Source organism: Quercus robur, chromosome 6 (assembly GCF_932294415.1).
Source record: "Quercus robur chromosome 6, dhQueRobu3.1, whole genome shotgun sequence".
Classification (NCBI taxonomy): domain Eukaryota; kingdom Viridiplantae; phylum Streptophyta; class Magnoliopsida; order Fagales; family Fagaceae; genus Quercus; species Quercus robur.
The window spans coordinates 14,680,962-14,705,501 of NC_065539.1; the positions used below are offsets into that span (position 1 = coordinate 14,680,962).

The following is a 24,540-nucleotide window of genomic DNA, read 5'->3' on the forward strand; positions in this document are numbered from 1 at the left end:
GAATCAAGATAATGTACTTATTATAACTGCTTCTTTAAATCAGTCCTATGACTTAATTATCTCTTCACCATCTTCTAATTGCGCCAGTCAAGTGAGCCGACATCTACTTGATTTGTACTATGCTGATTATGTCCCTGATAGCAACATCATATCATTTATGTTCAGTATGTACTGTTTATGGTCATTCATGAAATCGAATATTCTCGCTACCCACCAACATTATTGCTGCCTCATCATGTAGTCAATTTTCGCTGTGGCCTTGGAAGTACAATAATGGAGAGAAAACCAACTTCAGGAACTGTAAATGGGCATTGCAGAAAAGGATGTAGTGATACAAAATAAACCTTGAAAAGCCAGAAACTGGCCCTACTTAACTTTGGCTGCTCCTCAACGAAGCTTCATATTGTAGTGGCCAATTTTATTCTGCCATGTCATATGGCTTTCCCATATGCAAATCCACGAAAAAGACTTGGCTCAGCCTCCCAAATAGGACTTGCATATATTTCTGAACCATTCTTTCGAAGAGAGAACCAAAATGGTGATGCTGAGTCTCTACTAATTCACTACCAGCTGCCTACAATGCCAATGTCATCAGACTACTCTACTCCTAATCTATATTGCAATGAAGTATCTGATGATGTGGTTTCCTCAAATACTGAAACATGTGACCAAAATTTTCATGCAACTCTGGATTTCCTGTCGGACGAGGAGAGCTCTATTACTAGTGTCTTCGATTCTGAGATTGATCAAATGCTTGAACTTGAATTACTACATCGGTTACGTGGAAATCCTAGTATTATCAGTGCTAGAAAAGACGCGGTCAATTGGATGTTGAAGGTAATTATACTGCATCACACATATATTTGGTATTTTGTTCTTGTATCATTTTCTTCAATAATGATTTGTATCCTACAGGTGCATGCTTACTACCAGTTTAGGCCTGAAACGGCATATCTTTCTGTAAACTATCTGGATTGTTTTCTCTCCTCTCATACATTGCCGGTAATTCTTATCCTTAGGCTCAGTCATGTTAGACAAACACTCAAACAGAAACAAAGTATACAATTACATTGCAGGATTGTTTTGGTTTTGTGTTAACTTGTTATGCTTTTCTGCAGAAAGGTAAAGGGTGGCCCCTGCAGCTATTATCGGTTGCTTGCCTGGCCCTGGCAGCAAAAATGGAAGAAACAAGCGTGCCACTTCTATTAGACCTGCAGGTGAAGGAACCGAGATTCCTGTTCAAGCCCAAAACAGTTCAACGAATGGAGCTCTTTGTCATGGCCAATCTTAAGTGGAGATTGCGCAGGACTACACCTTTCGACTTTGTCCATTATTTCATTGCTAAGCTTTCATGTCTTGGTTCTCCACTAAAAGATTGCAGTCAAGTTTTCTCGCGTGCCTCGGATCTAATTATCAGCACGTGTCAAGGTAATTCCTGAATTGAAACTCTCCCTCTCTCTCTCTCTCACACACACACAAATATTATAGCTAATTAACATGATGTTTTTAACAGTGATCGATTTCTTGGACTATCCACCATCTTCAATAGCAGCAGCTGCCGTACTATGTGCAACAGATCAATATGTGGATGACCAAGAGTTGGGCTACTTTCACAAAAGAGTAAGAAAAGTATGCCTCACTTTGCAAATTCAAATTATCAATATGATGCTGCCTATATGACTAAAGCATAGGCTTACTGGTAAACTACTTTTAGAAGCTAGTTAGTCCTTGCCAAATAAATTTGTTGTGTGGCTTGCAAGACTCATCACTTTTAATGAAGTGACAAACGAATAAATGAAAATAGGCTTTTCTTGGTGGTAGAATCCACAAACAATGCCAATTTATGCTACATGAGAAGCAGCATTGTCAATGATGTCCTGTTTCTGTTTTTAGCAAGACCAGACACAGTGAACTTTTTTAGTCCTAATGTTTGAAGTAATATAAGCATACAAATTGTTAGAATAATTTTAATTCTGTCACAGGAATTGGTGAAAAAATGTTACAACCTTATGGAGCAGACAAAGTGCATACTGGCACACGTTAAACAAAAAAAGTTGCAGCCAATGCCACCAAGTACTGTAGGAGTGACTGATGCAGCTATTGGCATAAGCTTCAATGTTCACAAAACTGGGGTAACAAGGACTTGAAGTAAAGCCAAGACTCACAACTGAATTAGTGCTGGAATCAGATGTTTAATCTTACCTTCTACTTCGTCTATTGTTTGAAATTTCTTCGTATGTGTGTGTAGCTACTGCAAGATGATTGTGAGGGAAGTCTTCTGACTTGTTCAAACAGTATGCTGTTTGACATTATTCATTTTGTGTTGGACCGATTCCAATTTTCGTATGAAAATATGTAATATAAAAGGCTGAGGTACTTGTCAGTTGTCACAACCAAGAAATTTTGTACAATTCATTTTTCTTATTATTGACAAATTCCGTGAAAATCGATTCAATAAGGTGACATGAAAGCAAGTTTTTCATAGCTCCCGTCAGAATCTGGTTGAAAATATTGACAACAGACAAGTAAACTTCAAGGTGAATTTCATTTTTTTATAGTATGGACACCTGTGTGTTTGAATAACATGCCCATGATGACTTGAAGGACTCATATATTCAACCTTTGCACATACCCATGATGACTAGGAATCCAACCTTTTCCATTGTCATTAAGGCTGCTTCTTGTAAAAGGATCAGTGATTTTATGACTCAATTGGCCAACTGAGCCATGCACTTAGTATCAATGAAGCAACACTTGCTGTCCACCACAAGAGCAAAAATGACATTTTGGTGCCATAGAAAATTATCTGGCAAGTGACATGCAATATGATAGCTATTTCTATGCTGTTTTTTCTTTGCTCTAGTATTTTACTAATTACTAGTACAAAATTTAGATCCAAATGTCACTGCAAGAAATAAGTACGTAATTTATTATGATTAGAAAAGGGGTTTCAATTGGGATTTCCGCAGCACTCCGAAAATGGGTCTCATTTGCACATCCCAACAAAAGGGCGCGCACACGCAAAAACAAAAACAGTTCAGTTTGACGAGTTTGTCACTTTTCTCCCACAAAAAATAGAATATACATTGCAGATAAGCACTTATGTAATTATGCTTACAGTCCAGCACAAAGTGTTACCCAGAAGTGTTTACAGAAGCATCGAATATATTCGAGATAAAAGACAGAAACAAGGAAGGATCCTAGGAGCTTGCTGGAGACAGACAAGCTTTCCCATAAATCTAAAAAAAAGGTGATAACAAAGTCCATTCTGATACTAGGACTTTCCCTGGCATTAATTCACGAGTTCAGGGGCACATGAGTGCAAGAAATGAATGATGTTGAAAAAGGAAGTTTCTCTTAGCCAAATTAAATTGAAATTGAAAATATAATTTTGGTATCTACGTTTTAGGGCGATTATTAATTTAGTCCTTTTATTTTAGTAACAATAAATTTGGTACTTGTTATTTTCAACTTATAGTCAAGGTCTATATTGTCTAAGTTGAGTTAATTTAGTTTATTTTCAACTTATAGTCAAATTGGTCTCTATTATCAATTTAATCCATGTTGTTTTCAACTTGCCGTCACAGCTAGCATTTTCTGTTAGTAAGTTGACAGTAGCTAGGGACTAAATTAATTATAAGTTGAAAATAACATAGACCAAATTGAATGTTACCAAAATATAGAAACCAAATTAATAGCGATTCCAAAATGTAGAGACCAAAATGATATTTTTGCTTAAATTAAATAGGATAAAATACAAAAACCACCTCTAAGGTCTGGGCTAATAATAGGTACTATCTAATTTGCTTCTTAAGCACAATCAATACTTAAGACCGTTTGAAAGTTCACTACTCCTTCAAGTCCTCTACTTCCTTCCAATAGCTTGTCTTGATTGCACGTGTTTCACAATGACTATATTATGACAATTATATATATGATGAAGTGTTTGGGTAATCAATGACAAATAAATAGCAGCCATAGATGAAAAAAGAAGTAGGAGAAGCTGGGCAATTTTCAAATGGTGTTAAGTTACATTTGTGTTTAGGGAGTAAACTAGATAATTTGAAAAACATTCATAGTTCCTAGCATCAACCCAAGCTTAGGACAGTAAATGAACCAAATTATTCATATAGAGCTTGGGTTTGAATAGATGAAAAACTCATTTATGTTTGTTTGTTTATTAAAAAAAAAAAAAAAAAAACCAATCTTTTTTGACTCTTAGTTTTAGGCTTGTTTAATAAACAAGCTAAGTCCAAACAAAAAAAAAGTTCATGAACAGGCTAGTGAACAATAGAGCTTGATAAAAAAAATCAAGCTAGGTCTAGGCTTAGTAATAAGCTTGATATAAACTTGATAAATATACTCATATTTTACCAAGATTTAATTAATTGAGGGTTAAGATGATGACTGCTCCAAACCAAATGAGTTCAATAATGTCCTTGAGCTCAAAAACTTGATATTGAGTTGGAGCTCAAACATTCATCCGCTTGTACATACAGCCAAACCTAATTAGATTTTGTATTTTAGAAGTCAAAATTACCTAGATTTGGTTGCTGTTACCTGTTATTCTTGACATGTTCGCTTTTCTTGTCAGGCTTCTTTTTCAAAGAAAAGGGCAATTGGGACAAGTAAAACAAATTTTTTTATTTAGATAGAATAGAAGATAGAAGATCCCAAAATGATAAGACGAAGCTTATTAAAAAATATTAAAAAGGAGGAAAAGGAGGAGGAGGAAATTGTCGATCTTCATTGCAAAGAACCTCTCTAGTCACTAGTCCTTAGTCGCATATCGTGATAATAAGTTAATAATAATCTGCGTGGTTGTTTTACTCGTGCTGCACTATTTGCAATCTAAAAGTTGCAAAATAATGTTAGGTAGCATCCCTTGGAAATGTCAAATGTAAGCAGCATTTGGCATCTAGGCCCAAAATATGCTCAACAGCTGTAAGGCTAAAAGTGGGAAAGTGCAAATTAGATGGCACTGTAGCACTATGCCAAAAATAATATTAATATTTTATTCATACTTTTCTCTCTCATCTCTCTCTGTCTTTCTCTATCTCTAACTCCCTTTCCTCTCTTTCTCCCTCTTCTCTATCACACTTTCTCAGATACTACATGGTGTTGAGCATCGTGCACCAGATCGGAGCTCACACTTTCTCAGATATGAACTCAGCCCAGACAACCGGGACAGTAAGCGCAGCGTCTGTGTGGAAATCTCCGGTGTAGAGTCTCCAATGCAAGGTCCAAAAACCAGACGTGGATTTTGGTCCGTTGCCGTCGTTGAGTCCGTGCAAATCGCCAATGCTTGGAGCGACATGAGCCAATCTCTCAGTGGCGTGCAAAGCCTTCGCGATGGAGCCAATCTCTCTGTGGTGTGTTGTGGGTGTTGATTGGGTTTGTTTAGATCAGCAGGTGGCTGATTTTTTTTTTTTTTCTTTTTCTTATCTGTTCTTGTGCCAGAGGTTGAGGGAGAGAGACGAAAAGGAAGAGAGAGAGAGAGAGGGAGAGATATTAAAAAAAGAATAAAATAGAATATTTAAATAAAATGGGAAAAAAATAGAATTTTGGGATGTTGGATATGTTGTAAAATGGTATAGTATAATTGATAAAGTAGCTTTTTGGAATGATAAAATGGGATGAGATAGCATTTCTGGATGTTAATGACTGTATGCCAAATGGTGTCTTGGATTTGGGCTCTCTCACTGTCATCTGTAGAGTGTTTGTTAAGTTTTAATAATTAGGATCTGTTTGGTAGAGAAGTTTGAATAATGTTGTTTGTAATTTTTTAAAATATATGTGGATAAAAAAATATGTGTAATGTTGTTTAAAAACTAAAAATTAGTTGTTTAACAACTCTATCCAACGCACCCTAAGAATCCTCTTTTTCAAAAAAACAAGTTGCAAAATAATGATATTATTAAAGTTAGTTCTATAGTTAGCATCTGATTCGGCAAAAACAAGTTCTGTCCGTCTTCTTGGAATTTGTGGGTTTAAATCACTCCTAGGGAAAAAAAGAAGAAGCTAAAAAGCCTAAAATAACTTTTGATTTTGAAATGGTAAAAGATTTGATATAATATCTATGTAGGCCCATCTTTTTGCCTGGAAGCTTCATTACGTGCTAATTAGTAATTATATCTTTAGGAACTTTTTAATTCATCTTGGTTTTTCTCTACAAAAATTTTGTTAAAATTATTAATTTTATACATTGGAAAAATCATATTAAATACTTTGTAATTAAGCAGAATTAGTTCTCAATGAAGGAGAAGTTTTATTGATACTTAAACCATTACAACACAATTTGCTACTCACCACTAGAGTTATGCATGGATCAGGTTAGGTCGGGTTGGAGAGATTTTTTAACCCAACCCATCATGGTGGGTTAAAAAAATTCAAACCCAACCCAACCCATCACAGGGGTTCAACCCAACCCACATGGATCGGGTTGGGCTGGGTTGAACCCACGGGTTGGACAGTTTTTTATATTATTTTATTTGTTATTATTATTATTATTAAATTGAGTAAAAAAAATATATCTCACTTGCCACTTAAGTTGATAAACAAAATATACATAAACTAGTATTCTAACTCAGTTATAAACAAAATATATCCAATTGAGTTAATAAACAAAATATACGTGAATTGGTATCCCAACTTAGTTATAAACAAATAGGAGTTGAGTGGGAGTGGAAGGTGGCATAGAAAGAAATAAGATTGTTAGAGTTTGCAAGATAATTGAGTTTTATATAGGAAAAACCGAACGAGGGAAAAAAATTAAATAAACAATTATTAATTATATAATATATTTGTAAATATATATAATTTAAATTTTAAATATATAGGTAGGTCGGATCGGGTTAGTCGGGTTGTGATTGTCATAACCAGAACTTAATCCAACCCACTATTAAAAAAATTTTCATAACTCAACTCAACTTACCAACCCCTAAAAACCGACCCAACTTGACGAGTTAGGTTGAGTCGATGAGTTAGCTACACACCCCTACCCACCACACTACATTTACGCACTCTTGCTTCTTATTTCACTTGCATACTTTTCCAATCGGTGGGAAGGTTTATATATAATACATAAAACGCAACTTCCTTAACAATTAAGGGTTTGTTTGGATAGAGCTTATTTTGCTGAAACTGAAAATTGAAAACTGAAAACACTGTAGCAAAATAATTTTTAAATGTGTGAATAGTACTGTGGGACCCATTTTTAATGAAAAAGTTGATAAAAAGTGGAGTTTGTGGGTCCGTGAACAGTGCACTATTCACAGTTGAAAAGTCAACAAAATCGGCTTGAGAAAAAAAAAAAAAATCTGAAAACGCGCAAAGTTGAAAACGTGAACGTGGACGTGCTATCCAAACTATACCTAAATCCAATTTAAAAGGAATGAAACTAGACAATAAAAGCCCATTCCCTAAAAATTGCAAAAGTTGGGCCACGTAAAAAAATTAAAAAAAAAAAAAAGTCAACAAAATCAACTCTTTCTTATCTAAAACTCTATAGTCATATTGCTTACGTTTTCATCACAAATTGAAATTGAAAGACAATATCCTACCGACTAAATTATGATGTTGTCCCAATCGTAATTTGTAGCCACCCTAAAGGCACACAAATTAGGTTACTAAAAAGCAACATGCATAATGCTTCAAGAACATATCACCAGCTAGAGTCAATGATGACTCGTTCACTTATGACTTATGAGGTAATCCAAGCTCAAATGTTCTTCTATTAGTTCTTTTATTCAATGCTTAAAGCTTGGATTGATTACAACAATTAGGGTCTTTTTGTTGCAATAACACGTGTCGTGACTTAACATGTTAACAGTTAAAACCAACTCTTAGGGGATAGTCGAGTCTAGAACTCATGTCAATGGATCACTGTTGGTTGCTATAGTTGTGTTTACTCTTTAACAATAAAATTACGTAATTAATAAGTAAAATAAGATGAAGAATGATGTAGAAAAGAAAAACAACAATGTAGGGAACAAAACTAAAGAACTTTTCCTTTATGGGGGTAGTTAGATCCTAGAGTATCCAACAACAAGAGTAAGAGATCCAACGGCTCTGATGTTAGTTGTGACATGGTATGGTGGTGTCTAAGTAAACCATAGGCTTCTAGTGGTGTTAGAATTTGGACAGTTACCCATTAGTGGGTATGAGTATGACCTTTGACTTGCCACATTTAATGGGGCTAATTTCATGTGACATAGGTTGGGTATGAGTATGACCTTTGACTAGCCACATTTAATGGGGTTAATTTCATGTGACATAGGTTACATGAAAATGGGTTACAAAAGGATGTAACCTCTCTCAATTGTATAACTCATGGAAAATAGAACATTTTTTTCATTTCCACTATTCTCTCATGTCTTTGGGTTCTGTCCTATGGTTTTTAGGCCATGGATATTGTGTGACTTGCTCTAGTAGCAAGCACCACCATGAGCAAGAAACCGTTCAAGCTATAGAGGTATGGTTTACAATGTGGAACAAACAAGTATACGAACTTATAGAGATATGTACTCTATTTTCTTACAAGTGATAATACAAATACAAAACTAGACATCTAGTGGTAATACTAGACATCCAACAATAACCTCAACAACCTTAAAAATCAATTCCAAAATAATTTTAACAATATTACAGCTTGCCGATTAGAGATTTATAATGGTGACAAGTTAAATATACACTCAAATCATGGGAAGAGAAGTGAAGATTCATATTGGTTCACTTATATGGGCTAGCAAAACAATCCAGAGTGTTTAGTAAGAATGAGAACAAGAGGGGAAAGTAAAAATAACATGTTCAACAAAGTCTTTTTAATTCTTCCGGCAAAGCTAGGATGATGCGTTTAGTGAATTCCATATAGTATTTTTGATAGAACTTTAAAAAAAGTATCTAGAAATGGTAATCAAATGTGTTTAGTAAAGTTCAAATGAATATGTCTAGCAGGGTTAAGTTGACAAGATTCAAAGAGTGCAACATACTAAATGATCATGTCCAGCAAGGCTACAAAAAGTCCAGCAATGCTTCAAATCAATGTAAAAAAGTGTAGCAAAACAAAGCATACATGCTCAGTTATTTCTCATAATGTAATAAGAAGTGTCCAGCACGCTCAAGTAAAAGAGATTAGCAAAGTAACAAAAACATCGACAGTAAAATTTATAAACGTGATCACTAATCAATATCAAAGCAGAACTATTTTAGTTGAAATCAAGTGGCAAGGTAGAGAGGAAAGTGAGTGAGAGAAGGGGAGGACATAGTTTTGGGTAGTGCTTGTTTTTAAATGTATTATTAGCAATGCGATGTGTTATACCATATTATATATGCTAGTGTGAATGCGGAAGAGGAAGTATAGAATGGGAACATCAAGAACACGACGTGATTCAGCCTTGTCGGTATACATCCACAGAGGAATCCCTTAAGGGTTATATCTTTATTATGTAAGAGTGTAATGCAATAACCTGTGTTATAATGAATCCTAATATGAGTATATATAGACGACTAAACCCTAAACTACTAGTACAAGCAAGAGTGGACTTGGGGCCTATTGCATTGGGCTAATATGTCTAATATATATCTCTAACACTTGTTAACAATAGTTAATTTGCTCTCTTCTTTCCCTTGCTGGAAGTATATTTCATTTTGCTAGGTGTGTGACCATGAAGATATTTTCATTTGTTTAAACATTAACATTTTCTAAAAAAAACTATCTTATTTTTCTATGTTTAGTAGCAACCTTTAATTAAGTTGGAAAACTTTTCTTTGACTTCTTTTATTTAGCTTGACATAATATAGTTATTTTCCAAAAAAATTTAGTGAAAAACAACTCTATCTTATGCTAAGCAATATAAAGGAAGTCAAGAGATAGTTTTCATTTGAACTATTTTTTTTTTCTTAATACTACCAAATAATAAAAACATGAAAGACCATTTTCACATAATGTTTTCCATCAAAACAAATAGAGCCACAGTCAAAGTTCCAATCGATTTAGTATTTTTTGACATTTTTTTTTTAATAATTCGATGGTTGGAAAATGGAAAATATAAATCATAGATGCCGCAGTTAGAAATGCCAAAACGTGCCAACCAATTAAATTATAAAGCTCTTATTTATTTATATTTTTTTTTTACTAGCTTATTTGCTTAAGTCCACTTTTTGTGAGTTTCGGTTATTTCAATTAGTAAAGTTTTTTATGGTTGAATAAGGATATAATATTCAATTTTCGCTTCCATAAAAAATCATTAGGTGTTTTAGTTTGATAATAAATAATTATAATCAGAAGCGAACGTCATAGATCAAAAATATCTCAAAAAAATAAAATTTAACATCAATTTTTATTTTTAACAGAAACATCACTACCCTGTTCTAAAATTGAAACTATACACTTCAAAAAAAACAAAAACAAAAAAACCAAATAAATATCCCGCCTTGAGGATGGGTCCACAAAAAAAGCACCGAAATCTGTTTGACCCAGAACTAGCGGCAGATTGTTAATACGCATTACACAAACATTGGCATCAAATTTTATATGTCGCCACATATTCCCAGAGAACGTGGCATCTTCGCATCTATTCAAAGAATCTCTCTCTTTCTTTATAAATACTTGCCGTAGTTATTTATGTCAAAAAAAAAACATTTCTTTCCAGGCATTTCCGATCCGCCAAAAAGTATAGACTATTAATCAAACCCATATACTTTACCATTCGTTAGATTTTCCGTACTTTCTTCCGCTTTCTTTCTCTTTCTTATTCTAATAATCTTTTTGCCGTTTTCTCCTAAAGGTACTGCTGGTTTTCTCAGCCTTGAAAATTCGTTTATAATTTGTTATATGAACAATATATAACAAATATAATTGAAGCAGCTGAAGAATCTTCTTCTGGGTCATCGTTCTCAGCTGCTGCTACTTCAATTTCAGGTTTTTTTTTTTTTCCTCATCTGGGTTTCACTTGCTTGCTTCATTTCTTCAATTTCTGTACTTTACAATTGTATGTCCAACTAAAAAGAAAAACAATTTTTTTTTCTTTTTTGGGGTTCTTGTTTTATATTGCTTTTATTTGAAAAAAATGAAATTTTTTTTATTGAAACTAAGCTGGGTTGCTGTATTATGCCGATCTTGGTGATAAATATTTAAAATTGGGTTTTTATGGGTTTTTTTTTTAATATATTATTATTTATTGCTGTTTTATTAACTTTTTTTTTTTTTTTTTTTGTGTATTTGGGTTAATCAAAGGATGAGTGAAGATCTTCGAAGTGGTGAGGAAATGAAAGCTTCCTCTGAAGGAATGGAGAATTCTCCAACACATTCATCAAAGGAAGGGAAAAGGAAGAGATTTTGGAAGAAGGTGAAGTACCAGCTGGTTGAGTACCACTCATTGCCTGCGTATTTGAAGGACAATGAGTTCATTGTGGGCCATTACCGGCCTGAATGGCCATTGAAGCAGATCTTGCGTAGCATGTTCACCATTCACAATGAGACACTAAACGTTTGGACGTAAGGCTTACTGTTCCTTTTATTTTCTTTGAAAGAGTAAATGGATTATTCATTATGTGATTTTAATGGAAATCTGTTGGTTGGACTGGACATATATGTAGAAAGAAGTATTTTAGTATGTAATCTTCTTGTTTGAAATGGGAGTATCTGGGACAAGGATTTAAAAAGTTATGTGAACTTTGGGTTACGATGACAGTTAGAACCTATGAAAGTTGTGGGTTCAAAAAATGTTAGAACCCATGAAGTGTTATAGGTTCATTTCATTCGAATGTGGATTAGTCCATTTAGTAACCAAATCCAAACTTCTTTATATGTGTGTAATCTTCTTGTTTGGAATTGGGAGTTGCTGGGAAAAGGATTTATGTAAAAAAAAGTTTTCTTTCTTCTATTTTCTTGAAGGGGAAACAAAAGGAAGATATTTGCTGATTGACAAGCATTGTCCTCAAAGTTGATCATGGGATCAATCTTGTATGGATGGGTGAGTTGTATTTACCCATAAAACAAGGAAATTCTATAATTTGATTTTAACTTTATTATTTGGTTTGATGTGTTCCTTAAGTGAATGAGTGACTTTACCAAACAAAAAAAAAGTACTACATTTTAAGACTTCTTGTTAACAATTAGAAAAACATAGTTTTGACTTTGGTACAATATTTGGTTAGGTGTATCTATGTTGTTAGGCTAAATTGTTGTTTGATTTGTTCTCTCTATAACATGTATGTGCTGCATCCTCTTTACTTATATATAGGTTGTTAAATGATTGTTGCTCAATTCATGGTTCAAAAGATAAAAAGATTCTGAACTCCTCTAAACATTCTCGTCATTAAGCATGTACTTCTTCTACAGGCATTTGATTGGATTCTTCTTCTTCCTTTCCCTGACCATATACACTGCGAAGAAGGTTCCAAGTGTTGATCTTCACTCTCTACAACATTTTCCTGATGTTCTGAAAAAGGCTGACCTGCACAAACTGCGTGCTGAACTTATGACATGCCTCCCTTCCTTGCCCAACATGCCTGATCTGCACAAACTTAGGGAGGAGTTAAAGACTACGTTGCCTTCAATGGATATTCTTCCATCACTCTTGGGTTGGCATGTTATGGAACTCCTAAATAATTGTTTGCCTAAGCGATTTTCCAGTGGCAACTACACAGATGTATGTGTTTTGGTAATGCTACCCCTCCACACCTCAATGCTTGAATGCTATGATAACCTTAAATGGTTACTACTCATTTCATGATTGATTTTAAAAAACTGGATGGTTGTTTATGTTTGTTCATCAGGTCCTTATAACGTTGGCTTTATGGCAGTAATTTGCAAACAATTTCTATCTGATTTTTCTTGGTTCATCATGCATTTTTCTAATGTTTATTATTGGTATAGTATTCTCTTTTGGTGTTTATTATGTAATATTCCTCTAGCCAACTAATTTTTGTAGTATCTTGTACACATTTTTAGTGCTAGTCTTTTAATTCCTTAGACTTTAAATTATATAAGACTCCCTAATCTTATCATCACCAGATACTACAAATTTTGAGTTAAAAAGCAATCAATTCCAGCCACTTACTGAGTATATGATCTGTAGTGTTTGAACTCATTCAGAAATCAAGTGTAGTTTTACATGATGATGAGATTAGGGAGTCTAATTGAGATGGTTTGATCCTATAAAGGAATAGATGGTTGTGTCAGTGAGAACTCGTTATGCTAGTTAAAGACTATTTGATGGTGAATTGAAAGCTTCAAGAGAGAAGTTGCATCATCTGTGAGAGAAATTGAAAATTGGAAGATATGACTTTTGGCTGCTCGAAATAGCATGGTTATTACAGTCCCTGGGTAAATGTGTTGAGCCATCAATTAATAGATGGAAAATACAGAGTTATAGTGATCATTGATCATGTAGTAGAAGTAGTGGTTTAAGTAGGAATATGAATCCTAGTTCAGCCAAAGAAAAAAAAGCAATATGTATCCTAGTAATGCATGTCTGTTATGATTGCCTCACTTCTTGATATATTTCTCATCAATATGCTAATGCCATCCATTTTGAAGTAACAAAATTGCAGAATTCCATGAAGTAGTGTAGATGGATGTGGCTTGTATTGTTCCCGAGATTTCACTGTTAAAGATTTGGTGATGTCCATGATTTTTAAAGGAGAAAAAAAAAAAAAAAAAAAAAAAAAGAAAAAAAAAAAAAAGGAAAAAGAAAAATAAGCAGTGATGTTCAACCTCTTGTAAGACTAATTTTATTTTTGGTGGTCCATTGGAAATGTAGTTTTGGCACCTGTGTGAACTTTATTTTTTGGAGCTTCCCCACCAAAGATATGTGTCATAGAATTTTGGCCTTATCTGACTCTATATTTATCAACAGAGTAGTGTGAAGGAAGGCTTGTAAGTGCCAACAAAGGCATAATGAGCTTCAAGTAAAATTGTATCTTAGCGTTTCCTTAAAAAAATGGTTTGGCATATCTTTATTTTCATCGAACAGACAATAATTACCATGTCATGCCTTATTTTCAGAAATGGCAGGGTTGATCATGCATGTAGCAAGGTGCTTAATGAATGTCATTATAACATAGAATTAAGTACTGTATCTTAAGATTTACTGTTGAACCTCTTCGATGCTGTTAGTTCATGATTTTTCGTTGGATGTGATTCTTTTGTAATGCTGCCACCAACTGCATATTAGTCCTTATAAAATCAGCCTTTTTGTTTAATGCATTCTACATTGGGATCCTTTATTCTTTTTTTAAACCAAATTTTCACATCGCTTGTTTACGCAATTGTTTAGGGCAAAAGTTTTCTACAATTTCCTTTTGGCAACAATGTTCCAATATTTGAGATTTTAATAGATTCTTGGTGAGTGTATATTGTACAGAGGAAGATCATAACTGACAATATCCAATTTCTGGTTCGATTGATAGTATAAACAATTGAAATAATTTTGAGTCATATAATATATATATATATATATATATTTCTTTTTTCTTATGATGGATTGACTTATTTTCTAAAGCTTCATGCAGCTAATGTCTTCATTTTGTTTCTGATCAAATGCAGCGTAGCATGAAGGAAGATGTGGCAAACATTATAGCACCCGTGCTGGTTAGACCAATCACGCGGTGGCCATTTTTTGCATTCTTAGGTGGGGCCATGTTTTGCTTGCTATCTAGCAGCACTTGCCACCTCCTTTCTTGCCACTCTGAGCGCCTATCATACATCCTGCTCAGGCTTGATTATGTTGGAATTGCTGTCCTTATATCTACCTCCTTCTTTCCTCCTGTCTACTACTCCTTCATGTGCAGCCCCTTCTTCTGTAACCTCTACTTGGGATTTATAACTGTCTTGGGAATTACCACAGTTTTGTTTTCTCTCCTGCCAGTCTTTCAAACCCCTCAGTTCCGCACCATTCGTGCATGTCTCTTTTGTGGCATGGGTTTCTCTGGGGTAGCACCAATCCTGCACAAGCTAATCTTGTTCTGGGGCCAACCTGAGGTTCTCCACACAACTGGATATGAGCTGCTGATGGGGGCTTTCTATGGTCTTGGAGCAGTGGTTTATGCCACAAGGATTCCTGAACGATGGATGCCTGGGAAATTTGACATTGCAGGGCACAGCCACCAACTATTTCATGTGCTAGTAGTTGCTGGAGCCTACACTCATTATCGGGCAGGGTTAGTTTATCTCCGATGGCGTGATCTTCAAGGTTGTTCATATTGAATTCCAAGAAGATGGACTAGTTAGCCTAGTTGGTGAGGTCTACAATTGTTGTTACTTTATGGATAGTTACATAGGTGTAGATAATAAGATGGCAGTTGAGTAAGGTTCTCTCCTACCATCCACTTAATGTAAATTTATGCATTGAACCCTGTGTGGGATTTGATAACTCATTTTCAGCAGGATAGGAAAAATGGAATTGGGTGATGCCCATCTATTGAAGTTGGGTCTGTAATCTGTATTTTTACCAATGGTATCTGAATTCAAAAATAATGAATAAGTTTCTAATGGATGTTATTGAGCAAATTTTGGGTAAAAGTAAGGGTACCAAGAGAGAGAGAGAGAGAGAGAGTGAAAAGCTTACTTCTCCTTGTGTTGTGACTAGGGATGGCCATACCCATTGGGTAATGGATATCCAACCCTACCCGATTCAAATGTTTCGGGTAACACCCAGTTCTTCATGGGTAAAACTTAACCGGGTAGGGTATGGATATTACCCGAATTGTTCGGATAGGGTATGGATATTATCCAAACCCGACTCGTTAAAAAAAAATAAAATTGAAGGGGAACGATATCCCTTGAAATCAAAACAAAATGGATATTTGAACTGGTAATATTCTTATGCAACTTATACCAACTGTTCTTTTCTTTTTTCTTTCATTTCTGTGCATGGATGAATCTTTACACTTCTCTTGGTAATACGTGTATATACATATATATATATATATATATATATATATTTTAGGAAATGGAAGATCGTGCCTTTATCCATCAATATGAGATCAGCTCTTTCGGATACTCACTTGATGATCTTGATTTTCATTCTTTTTCTGGTGAGAGCTACCCATCCAACCCAGATCTTAATACCAAAGCACATACAACTTTCATGCTTCAGTCATAGAAAATCCTCAGACTGACCTTGGGAGACCGGCAAAACAGCTCAAGACAAATAGCTGGAATTCTTGCGCCACTGACCATATTCCCTCAATGGTTGCTTCTTCATCTTCCTCACATTTGATTTCAGCTTAACCGGGTAGGGTATGGATATTTTTTTATTGATTAGTTTTTTCTTTTTTAAGATTGGTTAGTTTTTATGTTAAAATGTTTTGAATTAAAAAAAAAAAAAAATTAAATGGGTTTCGGGTTTCGGGTAGGGTATGGATATCCATGGATAATATATTCGGGTAAGATTCGGGTATGGATATTAACGGGTATTGATAATCGGGTATCCATGGGTAAACTTTTCGGGTCGGGTATGGGTATATCCGATCCATACCCTACCCATGGCCATCCCTAGTTGTGACGGATCATGGATGAGTCTTGTGGTTTATGGTCATCTCTATTAGAATTATAGGTTTGACCGTGCAATAATTTTGACAAAATTATAGGAAAGATCCAGCGTTACCTATGCTGAGATGTGCTTTGCAAGAAGAAGAAAAAAAGAAGTCAATTTGTGCTTTCATTGAGAGTTGAACTCAAGACCTCCCGCTTACTAAACGGGTGCTCTAACCAACTGAGCTATGAAAGCTTGTTCGGACTATAAGTCAGTCTAAAATATATTAACGCAAACAATATAATTCGACTAGTGCAGCTTAGTAAATGTGGCTGGCCGAAGCTATACCATAAACCCTACTTGCTACTAAATGCAGCCACACAGAATTTTATGAAATTTTATGTCTCCATAAAACCTCTACCCTATATGGCAGTTTACATATTATAAACTCATTGATACCTAAATATCTCCCATATATAGGCAAGCTTGAAGGCAAGTCATTGATGCATAGAAATCTCCCATATTAGGCGACTTCAAAAGCCAATCTTCAAAACCTTAAAAACTCCATTTTTAACATGGCCTCCTCTTGTTTAAAATTGTTCTCAGTTCCCAAACCCCTCACATCCCATGGCGAAATCCACATTTCAAAACAAACCCATAACATGTGTCTGTCTCGCCAATACATTTCTCTTTCTTAGTTTAGCACTTTTTCTTCTTCTACTCCTTTGGACCTTATCGTCCTTCTATAACCCCATCCCTATCATTCACTCTTCTTTCACCAAACCCAAAAGTGAACCTAAACTTGAACCAGATGGGGGTTGTTGTTGGTTCACCAAATTGTGCTGCACATGAACCATGCGACCCACTTGAGAAATCATTTTATGACGATCCTGGACTGAGCTACTCGATTGAGAAACCAATGAAGAACTGGGACGAGAAGAGAAGTGATTGGCTGAAGCAACACCCATCATTTGCTGCAGGAGCACGTGATCGCATCCTAGTTGTCACGGGATCACAACCGTTGCCTTGTGAGAACCCAATCGGTGATCATTTGTTGTTAAGGCTTTTCAAGAACAAGGTTGACTATTGTCGAATCCACGGATACGATATTTTCTACAACAACGCTTACTTGCACCCCAAGATGGACGCTTATGCTAGCCCACCCAGAGGTTGAATGGATTTGGTGGATTGATTCCAACGCCGTATTCACTGATATGGAATTTAAGGCTCCTTTAGACAGGTACAACAATATTGTTTTTGGGGTCGGCTATGAGTCATCAATAAATTATTTGGGTTATGCTAGAGAGTGCCGTTAAGAGCACCGGTTAAAAATCCAGTTAAAAAAAGTTTTGACATCATTTTTATGAGAAATGAAAAAAGTTGTCAAAACATTAATTTCTTTTTTTTCTTTTCTCATAAAAATTTTCTTTAACTGAATTTTTAACCAGTACACTAAGAATATTCGTTAACATTTTCCAAATTAATTAGGCTCAGTCATATATATTTTTTTCTACCATTATGTTTTTTCTTAAATATATCATAACCCCAATTACTTCAATAATTAAAATGTCCATTTTTATTATTCCTAAACTTGAATTAACTTAGTCTTTCTTACTTGTTCACTGGACAGGTACAAGGACCATAATCTGGTTGTTTATGGCTGGCCCAATTTGGTCTACGAGGACAAAGGTAATAAGAGTGGTAAGGGCCTTAATGCTGGTGTGTTCATGATTAGGAATTGTCAATGGTCCATGGACTTGGTGAATGATTGGGCTGAAATGGGGCCAAATAGCCCAAACTACGAGAAATGGGGCCAGATCCAATTATCCACATTTAAAGACAAGACATACCCACACTCAGATGACCAGCCTGCTATTTAAGCATAAAGACAAATGGGGGAACGAGTACTAGTTCCAAGGGTATTGGGTAGAGCCGTAGAGGTAGTGAAAACAGATGATAACATCACCGAAGGGTACAAAGAGGTTGAGATATTGGGGCCCACGTTAAGGAGGAGACACGCAGAGAAACTGAGCGAGTATTATGCTAAGTTGAGTTGAGGGAGCCACATCTGGAAGACGCTGGATATAAGTGGAGGAGGAGGAGGCCCTTTGTCACGCATTTCACTGGGTGTCACCAATGTAACGGGAACCATAATCCTATGTATGTTGGGGACACGTGTTGGGTTGAAATGCAAAGGGCTTTGAATTTCGCGGACAATCAGGTGCTTCGCAACTATGGTTATGTACACCCTGATCTAATGAATTCTTCTTTTGTATCTCCTCTACCATTTGATTATCCGGCTTGAGCCATCATGGTAAAATATAAAATCTTATTTGCTAGTGAATTATGAATATTGAATAGTCATAGTCTCTCATAATATAGTCTCATTCATTTTAGGGAGAAAATTTATGCACACATGCTATCGCTTTCTCCCTCCTTTATTTATTTATTATATATCATATATACATATGTTTTTACCATTAATATAGGACGTTGATTTATTTAATATATATATTTTATAATAATAGATTAATGGTTAAGACTAAGTTAAAAAAAGTGTATTGTATAATGATTCTTTACTATGATAAATGTAAATTGATTTAAGCAAAAATTCTTTTGTTTTTAGAAATTACTCTATAAATTAGGTGCATAAACGCTATGAAATGTTAAGTTCATCACTGACATCACTTTTTAAAATACCATGCAAACTAGGATTCATCGTGAAATATTGTGAAAGTAGCATTAGTATGAAACTCAAAGTGATTAGTTCATTAAATGACGTAATTAAACTAAAAATATAAACATCATCACTCCATTGGGACTAAAAGTGATTGTTTTAAGTTTGTTAAGAACTAAAATCAATTACTTTTAAGTTTTTTAGGAATTAAAAAATATATAAATTTAAATATAATTAGAACTAAATAGAAGTACTACGTCCACAACATTTTTATAACAAATTTTAAGCGGTAAATTGTTATTGATTCTAATTTAAACTCATAACTAAAATTACTTTCTTGCTCATCAGTTATAAATTGCTTCTTAAGATTTGTTGAAAAAGTGTTGTGAAAATATTATGAACATAACATTTCTCTTTATGGGAGTGTGATGTGCCTTTTAAGTTTTAAGAATTGAAGATGTGCCCTTTTTTTTTCTTTTTTTTTTCCTCAAAAAAAAAAGTTTCTAACTTTTTTCTTCTAAAAAATGTTTCTAAATTTTTATAAGAACTTCCCATAAGATTTACCTGGCATGATTATTAAATTTGCATGTGGCATAATTACCCACTTACAGGTGATATAATTTCTAAACTACTGTATGACTTATGCCAATTATGAGTATTAATACTTTAATTACAACGTGGTCAATTGATGAATCACGGTCTCGAATCTCGATATTGAGTTCATGTTGGAAAGGCTCAAGCTCAAGACCACATTTTAGTCTCAACGTGTACTGTGTCATTTCAAACACTCTCATGGTTGATTGAGGCTATATCGTCTCGATATCTTTTCCATGTTGATCTCGATCTCGAGATCATATTTTGGTCTTCGAAACCAAATCAGATAAGATAGACTTAATCTTGTTATTTTGATAAGGCTGAGTTTGAATTCCTTTTTGAGTTTTAGCATTATCTTTAATGATGCCAAAATCGTCAGTTAAATGATCGTCCAAAGGGAAAGCCGTCCAGGATCCTGCAAGAATAAATGAAGAATGGAAAAGATCACCGGTGTGGTGTTTGCCACAAAACCTCCGATGATTAAGTCAGATAAACTGGAAGAGAAAAGAGAACTTAATATCAGAATATTAGAATATAGGGATGAGAATTTTTTTGTACCTCTCCCAAGGTCTTGAGGTACATATATATATATATATATATCATAGTCGTTGGGGGTGTTTGATGGCAGTCTTCAATGTAATATTTGTAACGCCTCTGAGGGGTCTAAATGAGAGGATCTTGCTCCTCCCAACGGCAAGAATACTTATTGTTGGCGTGTAACGCCTTCTCCATTGATTGGGGTTTAATGGTCTTCCTTCGTCTAGTGCTGACCATTATGGACGAGTACTTTTCCTGAGGAAAATATGTTGGGCTTATCAGTTGCCCCTCTATTCCAAGGTCATCCACTTGAGAACGGCCATAGGAATATGTAAAGTTTTTTTTTTTTTTTTTTGGGATCCACCCCTTCCGCATTTATTGCGTAGTGGCGGCGTGGCGCGTGTTGTAGCCACACGTCACACCTAGAGTAGTTGAGGAGTTTTCGCTCCGATGAAACTCTTCGGTTTTCCACACCTTTTCGTTTTCTGAGGTAACCTTTTAAGTATCTTTGTGTTTTCCTTCTCTCTTCACTTTCCTTTTTTCTGATACGCGTTTGCTCCCTAGATTTCTCAGTCTCTTCCTCTTTCTCAGTTCCGCCCCTTTTCCGTTCCTTTTTCCTTTTTAGGACTTTTTATTTCCTCCTTTTTCTTGTGTTTAATGGTTGATTACTCCGATATTAGGCATACTTCTCCCTCTGTTGCATTCTTTTTTGCTCATTTGGGAGCATTCTTAGGTTCCCCTAGTGGCCGTTGTTTGTTGGTTGGGGGTTTTGTCTTAGGTGATAGTGGTTTAGAGCTAGCGCTGGTCAGTTTGTACCCTTTGTTGTGCCAATCCTTAGATTGGTTTAGGTCTGTGGGAGAGATATATATATATGTTGATGTATGTTTTTCACCTATCTTTCCATGTGTTGTTTCTTTTCTTTCTTTATACACACGTTTCTTATTTATTGTATTCAATCTATTATTTTTGTTTCACACTAAGATGCCGTGATGAGTTTTGTTTAAAGTATTTCAGAAATACAGGTTGTCAAAGTCTACTTGCCATAAACTCTCTTCTTGCAAAAATTTTCAAGAGTTTGTGTTAGGATATATTTTATTGTATTCAACAAGTAAATATGAGTTGAATGATTCATGACTTTTCTCATATGTTCATTTGTTTGTTGTAGTTTTTTCACGGATTGCCAAAGGAGGAGATTATTAGAACATATGTGATTTGATGTTAGGAACATATATCAATATTTTTATGTAATTGGCTAATCCTTTGACAAAACGCACTTTACTTGTAATTGGGTAGATCTAGGATGTGTTTAATACTTCATAGAACAAGGTTTCAAGATTAAGTGTTAAAACCATGCAAGTCTGTCCAAAAAACAAGTGAAGAAGTGCTAGTTTTTAAAGCTTAACAACTAGCATCTATTGAGGTTTAAAAAGTTGCTGAAGCCTGAAACTCGACAGTTAGCTCGATAGATAGGGTATCTGTCGAGATTTATGAAAACAGATTTTCAGTTCTGTTTTGCATCCAATCCGTGAGTATATGTTTAGGCTTTCTTTTTTCACAACCCTAAACATATATAAGGATTATTTTAAGGGCCATCAAAGGTTGCACAGTTGCACAAGTGTAGAGCAAAGTCTTATTCATGCAAATTGTGACCGGAGACAGAATTTGCCCTAGTTCATCTTTCTTTTGAAGAATCTGCTGTGTTTGTATACCTTAGGATTTTGTGACCAAGGATATTCATGATCTTCATCGTGTGATGAACTGAAGAACTTTACAGCCAACATATTTCGCAAGTTGGTGATCAAGTCACGTACTGGGATCTGTGCATCTATTGGTTAGTCATATAATGGGTGCCATGCATTGAAAAGAAGATATTGTCACTACAGAATAAGTCCAATTGGGTATTGGGGTAAGGGTTCAACTGTAGGTTGGTATAAGGTACTAAGATTCCTTTACTTGTAACCACTTGTTTTGATAATAGTGGATTCTCGAGAGTGGTAATTTTAAAATCATCTGGTGGGGTTTTTGCCATGTAGGTTTTCCCCATTCATAAACAAATCACCGTGTCAATTTATTTTCCGCTGCATTTAGTTATTTGGTGATTTGTTTATACTGCCACGTGTATTGCATGCAAATTAAAACAACTAATTAACTTGGCTAGATCAATTGGTTAATTTATCACAAGGGGTTAATACGTTTTTTTGGCCTATCAATTCGTCCTGTAGCCTCGGGTTTATTCATCACTTTCTTAATGGGTTAATCCATCATGACTATGATTGGGTTTGCCACTATTAGGGCGATGGTGATTTTCTCTATCCGTGGGTACCGTGCTTCAGCTCCTTGAAAGGCTTGGCTAATGTAGTACATCGGGCATTGCACCCTTTGTTCTTCCCTGATCAAGGCTGCGCTTACCACAGTTGCGGATACTGCTAAGTATAGGAATAGGTCGTCGCCTTCTTTGGATGGACTCAAGAGTGGGGGATTGCTCAGGTAACACTTTAGCTCTTGGAATGCTGCTTCGCACTCGTCTGTCTAGACAAAAGCCTGCTTCAAGGTTTTAAAGAAGGGGAGGCATTTGTTCGTTGCTTTGGAGATGAATTTGTTGAGGGTTGCCACCTTTCCCGTGAGGGACTGTACTTCTTTGATCATCTTTAGGGAGGACATCTCGAGGATGGCCTTCACCTTTTCTGGATTTGCCTCTATTCCTCTGTGTGACACCATGAAGCCAAGGAACTTCCCAAAGGAGACCCCAAAGGCGCATTTAGTCGGGTTTAGCTTCATATTACCAGTGTAGTGTCTGCCACAAAACATCCAATGATTAAGTCAGATAAACTGGAAGAGAAAAGAGAACTTAATATCAGAATATTAGAATATAGGGATGAGAATTTTTTTGTACCTCTCCCAAGGTCCTGAGGTACATATATATATGTATCTGCCTCTTCATCATAGCCGTTGGGAGTGTTTGATGGCAGTCTTCAATGTAATATCTGTAAGACTGTAATGCCTCTGAGGGGTTTGAATGAGAGGATCTTGCTCCTCCCAATGGCAAGAATACTTATTGTTGGCATGTAACACCTTCTCCATTGATTGGGGTTTAATGGTCTTCCTTTGTGTAGTGTTGACCATTATGGACGAGTACTTTTCCTGAGGAAAGTATGTTGGGCTTATCAATCTTCATCAATTTGTTTCATAATCATATTTAAAGCAGAGTTAAGTATTGTCTATTAGTTCATTTTACACAAATTTGTTGACTTTAAGGGGGCCTAGAATAACTATTAACAGAGTGTAACCACATATTATGGATTTTTTTTATCTCTACAAGTAAGAGGACGGACAAGTGGTTCAAAATGAAGGTTGGGTTATTTTGTAAAATCAATATTATGGTGCTAGGATAAGGATGATTTGTTTTCGTTTTCGCTTTGTTGAGGGAAATTATTGTTTCATACTCTCAGATGTATAGGATTTTACACAATATCCATATGTTTATATTAAGTTTTCACATTTTACACATAATGTGAAAGAATATGGACATGATATGGAAGAGTGTATATATATTATTAAAATGTGAATTTGTACTTTAGCTTTTAACATGTTAAAATAGTGCATGATTGTAGGATAATTTTCACTTTTTTCTTCCTTTTTTGGCTGGAATTTCGACTTTCAATAATTTTGTGTGATGGAGGGCATCATTTTGTCTGGTAGGTGCCTCGTGCAAGCATAAATAATTGACCAATTTGGCTGAATCATGGGCTGCTTCTCTGTTCGGTGGAATTGGTGCTTTTGCTTTTTGCACGCATAAAAGGCCCGTAAAAATTAAATCTAACGGGCCTACAATGGTAGATTGGACCTTCTTTTTACTTCAAATTTGGGATAAAAACACCTCGTGCAAGTATAAAGAAATAACCAATTTTGACTGAATTATGGTGCTATCTCTTTCTTTTTTTGATGGAGTTGGTGCTTTTTGCACGGTCCTCAATTAGATTTAAGAATATTAGTTAATATAATTTTTTATTTTTGTTTATTTTTGATAATACACTAAAATATAATTTAAAAAATTCATAATGTAAAATTAAAAAAATGAAACCAACTAGATAAGTAAAAAAAATTATAACAAAACCAATCTGGTTGAGATATGAAAATCTCATTCTCTCTAAAGAGATTTAATTCTTTTGCAATTGGCAAAGGACACAAATCAGTGCAATAAAATTTCTGTTAAACTTGTCCCCTCTAAGATATAACAATTACAATCAGGCG

The 24,540-nt window shown here is 35.1% G+C and overlaps 2 protein-coding genes, 1 non-coding gene and 1 pseudogene across 5 annotated transcripts; 3 read left to right on the top strand and 1 right to left on the bottom strand.

Annotated features, from left to right (window-relative positions):
- Positions 1 to 270: 270 nt before the first annotated feature.
- Positions 271 to 2,435, top strand: LOC126732922 (cyclin-D4-1-like). Of its 2 annotated transcripts, none has more exons than XM_050435994.1 (5): positions 271 to 837; positions 916 to 1,002; positions 1,119 to 1,428; positions 1,514 to 1,629; positions 1,983 to 2,435. In XM_050435994.1, the coding sequence occupies exons 1-5, from the start codon at positions 436 to 438 to the stop codon at positions 2,145 to 2,147; spliced, it is 1,080 nt and encodes a 359-aa protein (XP_050291951.1). In that variant the 5' UTR covers positions 271 to 435; the 3' UTR covers positions 2,148 to 2,435. The 2 variants fall into 2 exon arrangements, with proteins under 2 accessions (XP_050291951.1, XP_050291952.1); XM_050435995.1 differs by having other exon boundaries at positions 274 to 837; positions 1,514 to 1,620.
- Positions 2,436 to 10,516: 8,081 nt separating this feature from the next.
- On the top strand, positions 10,517 to 15,500 carry LOC126732923 (heptahelical transmembrane protein 4-like). 2 transcript variants are annotated; one of them, XM_050435996.1, is made up of 5 exons: positions 10,517 to 10,673; positions 10,788 to 10,921; positions 11,237 to 11,497; positions 12,344 to 12,665; positions 14,552 to 15,500. In XM_050435996.1, the coding sequence occupies exons 3-5, from the start codon at positions 11,238 to 11,240 to the stop codon at positions 15,209 to 15,211; spliced, it is 1,242 nt and encodes a 413-aa protein (XP_050291953.1). In that variant the 5' UTR covers positions 10,517 to 10,673; positions 10,788 to 10,921; position 11,237; the 3' UTR covers positions 15,212 to 15,500. The 2 variants fall into 2 exon arrangements, with proteins under 2 accessions (XP_050291953.1, XP_050291954.1); XM_050435997.1 differs by lacking the exon at positions 10,517 to 10,673 and having other exon boundaries at positions 10,687 to 10,921; positions 12,344 to 12,653.
- Positions 15,501 to 16,662: 1,162 nt separating this feature from the next.
- Positions 16,663 to 16,736, bottom strand: TRNAT-AGU (transfer RNA threonine (anticodon AGU)). Its single transcript has one exon. It is a non-coding gene; the product is annotated as a tRNA-Thr (tRNA).
- A 159-nt stretch (positions 16,737 to 16,895) lies between these two features.
- Positions 16,896 to 18,834, top strand: LOC126689651 (glycosyltransferase 6-like; annotated as a pseudogene).
- Positions 18,835 to 24,540: the final 5,706 nt, after the last annotated feature.

Bases quoted from the DNA above. Each gene is read 5' to 3' on its own strand.
- LOC126732923 (XM_050435996.1), top strand. From the start codon at position 11,238: ATGAGTGAAGATCTTCGAAGTGGTGAGGAAATGAAAGCTTCCTCTGAA. The intron at 11,498-12,343 runs GTAAGGCTTACT...CTTCTTCTACAG, and splicing joins GAGACACTAAACGTTTGGAC to GCATTTGATTGGATTCTTCT. The intron at 12,666-14,551 runs GTAATGCTACCC...GATCAAATGCAG, and splicing joins ACACAGATGTATGTGTTTTG to CGTAGCATGAAGGAAGATGT.
- LOC126732922 (XM_050435994.1), top strand. From the start codon at position 436: ATGGCTTTCCCATATGCAAATCCACGAAAAAGACTTGGCTCAGCCTCC. The intron at 838-915 runs GTAATTATACTG...TGTATCCTACAG, and splicing joins CGGTCAATTGGATGTTGAAG to GTGCATGCTTACTACCAGTT. The intron at 1,003-1,118 runs GTAATTCTTATC...GCTTTTCTGCAG, and splicing joins TCTCCTCTCATACATTGCCG to AAAGGTAAAGGGTGGCCCCT.